The following is a 7,800-nucleotide window of genomic DNA, read 5'->3' as shown; positions in this document are numbered from 1 at the left end:
ATTTTAATTTCCTTCAAATAGGACCGAATTTCTCATTCATATGCAAATTGGTCCTCCATCAATTTCCAACATTATTGTGTTGGGTTCTATGAATGGACACAAATTCGTCGGTGACAAGTAAGATCATCTCGAACAAACTCTCTAAACACAAAATACTCTTTTTATTAGAGAGTTGATACATAAAAATCTCTCTATTTGAACTATTTAAAATAAATAGTGGGTTTGAGCCAAATTCATTCTTTATTCTTAATTTAACAATGATTACAGTTAATACGCTACAAATTTCAATATTCAGTAATTTAAATTATTCAAATCACATTTGAATTGATTGACTATTAACATATAAAATAATTATGTTAAATAAGAGACTAGGATAAAATAATAAATGTTCATTGAAAAAAAATAGAAAATCAAAATAGGGAGTATTTTTAGAGTGCATAGAAATAAATCACTTACCTATTATGTATAAAAAAATGCCGGTTATGTGATTTTCAGGGCCTGAGGCAAATTTCATAAATTAGACCCCAAAAATATAGTACGTATGTAAAAAATATAAGTGTATTATGGAATCAATAACTAAGTTGTAAATTTAAAATTTTACAATAAAACAATATAAACAAATCAATTTCTTTCCTACGTTTTTCGGAAATAAACTTCAGTTCCAATTTTACTTTCTATTTTTGTCAGTTTATTCACGAAAATAGAAAAATTCAGTTTCTCTATGATTTTTGAGAAATGAAATAAATCCTTGTAAGAGGTTGATAGCACCATCAATAACCATATTTTTGATTTAAAGAAATTTACTCATAATGTTGAATGTATGCAACAATATGTACCGAATTACCATGTCATGCAAGAACTCAAAATTATGAAGTTCATATGTCGATAAAGACTCGATTTCACTCTATGTTTTAGGGTTTCTGTTAATTTCTATCAAGTGAAGTAAAAGTCTCTTATTTTAAATAATTAAATCGAACACCATCTATGTAACGATCAAGTTGAATAGAATTAAGAAATCATTGAAACATGAGTTTTAGAAATCATAAGTCACTTGTCCTCTTCTATTACTTTTGAAATGGGCCTAATTTAGAAATGAAATTTCCACGATGAAAAAAACATTTTATTTATAAATGGATTGGAATGTTCATAATTATCAATTTTTTAATGAAAAAATTATAGTGAACCTAATTTACCTATTAAGAGAGAGAGAGAGAGAGAGAGAGAGAGAGAGAGAGAGAGAGAGAGTGAGTGAGTGAGTGAAAGATGCTAAACTTTGGGCCCCCGCTAATGTTGGGCTTGAGGCGTGAACCTCACTCGCCTCTATGCAAAACTAGCCCTGTGTATAAAATTCTCTCTATAAATAACGAGTCTCTTCAAGATGCTCTTAACTAGTTTGGGTCGTGTAGGAACAATTTCACTCCTAAGTTATGGGGTTATTTTGTCTTGATTATTGGTTTAACTATGAAATGTTAAGGTCATGTTTCGAAATGTGAACTCGATTGACCACTTAATAGTTAAACTAAGTTGGAAGTTTGTTTGAATTACAAGGCAAAGATTTTTGTAGAAGGAAATTGGAGCAAATTTCTCTAAGAAAAAATATCTTTTGGTTGATGTAATTCATTTGAAAAAGAATTTATTTTTGACGAATTCAAATTTTCGACTTTAATAGTAGCAGCATCCAAAAGTATTCGTCTTCAAAATATTCAATTATGCGATGTTTTGATACCGCCATGACATATACTCAATGAAAAACCATATTAGATATTGTGTGACCTTTTAATTAAAAAGTGACACACTATGTTACTTTCAAATGTACAATCTTAATTCATATCCAACCAAAAATAGAGCGAACTAAGATCTAAATATCAATTAAAATATTTCTATAAGTTTAAGTAAAATGTTTATTACAAAAATTCAAATTAGATTGTGTGTGTGACCTCTTATTAAGAAGTGGAACCGTAACTTTCTAATGCAAAGCTTAATTCATAATTCATCTTTGCAATTTCAAAATCATGTTGTATACATCTCTCTAATTTATTCATTTCATATATAGTAAATCAGGACCATTAATCTAAAATTGAATTTTCATGTATAAAAATACAAACAAAAACCTAAAAATTCTCAAACAAAATTCTCAAATACCCTGTTTGAACCAATCACACCTCTAAGAAATTCCAAAGTTGAATTTTCATATATACCATCACAAAAATCTTCAAAGGAAAATGAGTACATTACCTAGAAAAATGAACTTCCAATGTATTTCGAAAATCAAAATAGAAATTGGAGATGAATTTGAACACTAAAATTTGAAAGTTTATATATTTATAAAGTTATAATCTCTGAAATAAAAGCTATGGTTGAGAAAAATATTTTATCTTGTTACCTAAGGAATCTTGAAGAAGCCACTTTAGATTTCTAACATTCTTTGATTGAAAGAATTTTTTGAGTNAATATTTTATCTTGTTACCTAAGGAATCTTGAAGAAGCCACTTTAGATTTCTAACATTCTTTGATTGAAAGAATTTTTTGAGTAATTTCAATTTTGAATTGATTGGGGCTAGGGGTTAATTATGTTTTGACCATAAAATATACGGTAGTAGTATGTAATTATAAGTAATTTTTGAGCAATTTCAATTTTGAATTGATTGGAGCTAGGGCTAATTATGTTTTGACTGTAAAATATACGGTGGTAGTATGTAACTATAAGTAATTTATACCTACCTCTTACTTTTATGCTATCCTTTCATGCATGGCACATCAATTAAATTGGATAAAGTATTGTGAAACTCTTACAAGCCCATCTTTTAAATTCCAATCTTTAATTCGATTAGTGAAAATTTCGTGTCTGTTATAATTAAAAATCAAAGCTTTTCACTCAACTAGATAATCACAAAGTGAAAACATCACCATCTAAGCGCTTGTTTAAGAAACCAGAAGTAATAAAGTATATTAGAATGGCATCACGATTCAAAAATGAATATAAGTACAATGGAATGACGTCTTTCTTATTGTGTGTTTGAGCCACATTATTTTGAAAGAATATATTTTGAAATGGTAAATCGATGGACAATGTCTTGTTAAAAAATGAAGAAAAGTTTTAGATTTGCATGTAATATTATTTTTATTGAAGAATGTGATGTTGAAATGATGTTAAATCATTGTTTAGAAATATAAATTTTAAAAGAATGAGACTCAAACAGGGCCTCAGTAAAACATGAACGAGATTGAAAAAATTATATAAAATAGAAATCTTAATGACAAAGTAATTCTAAGGTATGCAGTTTTTAGCATAGTCCAAGGACTCCCATCCAAGCTTCCAACCCAAAATTTATATGCTCGCCCACCTACTTTTGTCATTTTGCTCAACTTCCTTGTCCATTTGTGTTCAAGAAGATAATAACAAGTGGATGGTCTATGCCTTTGCACAAGCAAACAAATTAGTGGTTTTGGAGGCATTTTGATGTCGTGGGGTAAGAGTGGGGTGGATTTACGGAGCGGTCTATGCAATCTCCCCGTATATCCCACTAAGAAACAAGTCAAGATATTCGTTTTGTTTTTGTCCTATGTTACTTTCTTGGATTTGTGTTGCGTTTGAGAATAAAACCAAACTTTGGCCAGCTCATGTTCCCATCAACTATGCTTAGTGATAAAAAGAAATATTAATGGAAAGCTAAGAATTTTACGAATCTCGTATTCCTCTGAAGCCCCCGAGGGACAACAATCCAATAAAGGACAAAAACAATCTCTTAGCAGCCATAGTAAATTCATTTTAGACAAGAAATGCTTTATAATTGCATTTTACTCACTTCACTACAATGTCAATAAAAACTTACCCTCATCACTTCTGAAATCCAATTTGGAGGACGAGAAAGGGTAATCCGAGGATTTAAATTTCCTGGGGTTTTCAGCAATTGCAAAACCCAGTTTGGAATTTATTTATTCACCTTTGCTGGTAGGTTTCTTGATTTTTTATTCCCCAGTTTCATGCTATTATTTCATGGGGCAACCCTTTTGATGATATCTTGTTTGCATTTGCATATATGTTGAAATTCAACTTGCTTGTACATTATTAGCTTTCTGGGTGCATGAAAATATGGTTAAATGTACTGTGGTTGTCTCATGATCTATGATAGGCTCCAATGGTTCTGATCCCATTTGTTAAATTTCTAGTTCAGAATCAGAGCTCCATGTCTTAAGTTGTAAATTTTTGTGGGAAGGGAAAAACTATTTGAAGTTTATATTTTGTGCTCAACTTTTTTAATCAAAAGATGACCATGATTAAGTCATGTTTCAGCTTGGTTCAGGCGAATTTATCGATATCTGTCGTTTAATATTGAGGTGATATAGATAAATGAAAGGGGGTGTGGGTGTCGAATGTGATCTAGATATTTGCTTATCTATCAGTCATGTTCTAGTACTTGTTAAGAACTGATATTGTTACACACATGAGAAAAGCATCCGAATGACTGAATTCGGATTGCTGAAAAGGTTGAATTAATAAAATTCCATAGTCGTGAACTTACAAACACAGCACACTCATACTCAATTATCCCACGTTTAGGCTGTTTTATATTTTGTCAATTCGTGTAATTTGTTAATATAGGGATACTAAAATATTGATGTTGAGGTTCTATTGTATATTTGTATCTTGTCTATGTTCAACCACTATTTTGATGCACAATGCTCAAGCACATAGGAAATGGTCTTATTTTGGGTATCTTTGCACATTGCAGGTAATTGCTATTATATTTTGCTTGGTAGATTTTACTGTTGGTAGCAGGGATGGTTCAAGAGAAGGGATCATCGTCTGTAAGTTCGTCACCTCTGCATTTGTTTTCCATGATGTCTCTTTCACCTGGTTTAGGATCACCATTTCCTTCGCTCCAGGAAATGAGATCTGAGGATCGAGGTCTTTTTCTGATCCATCTTCTTATTGCTTGTGCTAATCATGTTGCTGCTGGTAATGTCGAGAATGCAAATATTGGTCTTGAATATATTTCACATCTTGCATCACCCGATGGCGATTCCATGCAGAGAATTGCAGCGTACTTCATTGAAGCGCTTGCTGACCGTATGCTTAAAGGTTGGACTGGACTGCACAAGGCCCTTAATTCCACCAAAATAACGTGGATGACTGAGGAAATTCTTGTTCAGAAGTTGTTCTTCGAGTTCTGTCCCTTTCTAAAGCTTGCTTATGTGATCACAAACCAGGCTATTCTTGAAGCAATGGAAGGTGAGAAGGTGGTTCACATTATCGACCTCCATTCTTTTGAGCCTGCACAGTGGATTAGTCTCCTTCAGGCATTAAGTGAGCGCCCTGAAGGCCCGCCTCATCTAATAATTACAGGCATTAATGAACAGAAAGTGGTATTAGATCAAATGGCTCATCGATTGAGCCAGGAAGCTGAAACATTAGACGTCCCATTTCAGTTTAATCCCATTGTTAGCAGGTTAGAGAATCTTGATGTTGAATGTTTACGTGTCAAGTCCGGAGAAGCCGTTGCTTTAAGTTCTGTGCTTCAGCTACACCCTCTATTAGCTGTTGATGATGAGATGCTACGGAGAAATTCCCCCATGGTGAATAAGAGTCCTAATTCTGTTCACTTTCAAGGAGTCTTGCAGTTGAATCCACACACTTTAGGTGACTTTCTTGATAAGGACATGATTAATACATATGGTGCCAGCCCAGATTCTGAATCGTCTTCGCCACTATCTTTGCCCATTCCACCGAAGATGGCAAGTTTTCTAAACGCCATTTCGGGTCTTTCCCCAAAGTTAATGGTGGTGACTGAGCAAGAATCAAACCACAACGGGTTTAATTTAATGGAGAGACTCATGGAAGCATTGAAATTTTATGCAGCACTGTTTGATGGCTTGGAGTCGACTGCACCAAGGGCATCCATAGAGCGTCAAAAGATTGAAAAGATGCTATTTGGAGATGAAATTAAGAATATTATATCTTGTGAGGGTCTCGATAGAAAGAAGAGGCACGAGAAGCTTGACAAATGGATTCCTCGGTTTGAGTTGGCTGGTTTTGCCAAGGTCCCCTTGAGCTACCATGTCATGATGCAGGCAAAGAGATTATTACATAGTTATAACTATGATGGATATAAAATCAAAGTCGAAAATGGCTGTTTTATAATCTGTTGGCATGATCAACCACTTTTCTCAGCTTCAGCATGGAGGTTTAGAAGGTACAGTTGATCATCGTTAGCCTCGAAATCAGATGATTTTTGTATTTTGTTTCTCTTCTCCAATATTCATTTCTGTATAGAGGATTTTAGTTTGTCGTTTCCCTTTCCAACAGCATATTTCTCGTGGATAAAAGGATGGAAAAAACTTTCATAATTGTACTGTATGTCTATTCTTCGATTCAAGAATGCACATCAATGTATCTAGCTAATGGCGTAATACGATTCAATTGCTTTACTACCAATATTGTTTCTGATGTGATTTTGAAGTGTCCTAAATGTGATTTTACTCGTAATTGTCTGAATCCTTCTTCTCTGTGCTTATAGTATAAAATTGACTGAAAAATGGGGAAAAAATTTATAGAAACGCTGAATCTTTCAACTAGAAGTTATCCTCACTCCATCAAGCACAGGATTCCTTCCAAGAATGCTAACCGAACTTCCATTAAACTTACCCTCGTTGAATACAAAATTCATAACCATAAGCAAACTTCAATCGTGTTGAGAAGTCATAGCATACATTCCCTAATCTCTTCCAACAAGTTTAGAGGCGTGTTCAGGCCCTTCAGTCCGAGGGTTGTCTATCATTGCTGTGACACCGAAAAAAATTATTCAACCGAAAACTAATATAGCAGTTGGTTGATGAGATTTTGATCCAATCAAATTTCACCAAATCATTTGTTGGCAAACTAATCCGTAAGTTATGATCAGGACAAGCCCTAGGGCCTCAAAATGAAATTCAATACATGCTAAAAGGCCTATTAAAATACTAATTTTTAAAAGATATACTAATTAAATATTCATTTAGCTAAAAATTTTGTGATCGATCCTAACTTGGTTTAATTTTATTCAAAAATAAAATTTTCTCGAATTTGATATATTTGATTAATTACGAGTTACGAAATGAGTTCAATATTGTTAGAGTAATATGATTTAATTTGAAAATTAATGTTACATATCAAGCAGTTTACTTTAATGAGTTGTAACATGAATTTGGTTTGTCCAAAATAAATTGAGTTATAACTTGAATTTGGTTTGCCCAAAATAAATTTTTCTCAAGTCCATAATATGCCATTTATTAAGAATTTCGAAATGAGTCCAATATTGATAGGGTAATTCTCGACCATCCAATAAACACATATATAGTCCAAATACATTATTTTCACATTAATTCCTCAAAATCTCAAATTTATAGAGGGTCTTTGAATGAAAATGATTAGAATCTGGCTATGTTTCTTATCACTAAATAATCCTAACTCGTCGTTTTATAGTCTAAAAGTATATATTTCCCACTATTTTACAACCTAGTTCCTAATTTTTGCACATTTTGTAACTGAAAATCATCGTTCTTCTTACCAGTCATCTTTGCAATAGTTTCATGACTCCAAATTATGGTTCATAAAACTTTCTCATGATATCTACGCCTTACTTGAGTTTTCCCAAATAATAATTCTGGGGATTACTATTTACACTCTAATAATATTTTTCCCTTCAACGGGATAATTTTACTAAATATTGTGTTGTCCTATTCTCTCGAGTTGTTGAGACTTTTTTACTACTCTACCTTTTGGATGGTACCAAGTCATCTTTTAAAATATGAATATATTGT

At 32.6% G+C, this 7,800-nt stretch overlaps 1 protein-coding gene across 2 annotated transcripts; it reads left to right on the top strand.

The window, feature by feature from the left end:
* The first annotated feature begins 3,664 nt into the window (after positions 1-3,664).
* Positions 3,665-6,436, top strand: LOC111381245 (scarecrow-like protein 3). Of its 2 annotated transcripts, XM_023005000.1 has the most exons (3): positions 3,665-3,952; positions 4,734-4,809; positions 5,035-6,436. In XM_023005000.1, exons 2-3 carry the CDS (start codon positions 4,783-4,785, stop codon positions 6,202-6,204), a joined length of 1,197 nt encoding a protein of 398 aa, XP_022860768.1. In that variant the 5' UTR covers positions 3,665-3,952; positions 4,734-4,782; the 3' UTR covers positions 6,205-6,436. The 2 variants fall into 2 exon arrangements, with proteins under 2 accessions (XP_022860768.1, XP_022860767.1); XM_023004999.1 differs by having other exon boundaries at positions 3,666-3,952; positions 4,734-6,436.
* The last annotated feature ends 1,364 nt before the right edge of the window (positions 6,437-7,800 follow it).

Source organism: Olea europaea, unplaced genomic scaffold (assembly GCF_002742605.1).
Source record: "Olea europaea var. sylvestris unplaced genomic scaffold, O_europaea_v1 scaffold2270, whole genome shotgun sequence".
NCBI classification, from domain to species: Eukaryota; Viridiplantae; Streptophyta; class Magnoliopsida; order Lamiales; family Oleaceae; genus Olea; species Olea europaea.
The sequence above is the reverse complement of the archived record's forward strand: the minus strand, read 5'-3'. Positions and strand labels throughout refer to the sequence as shown.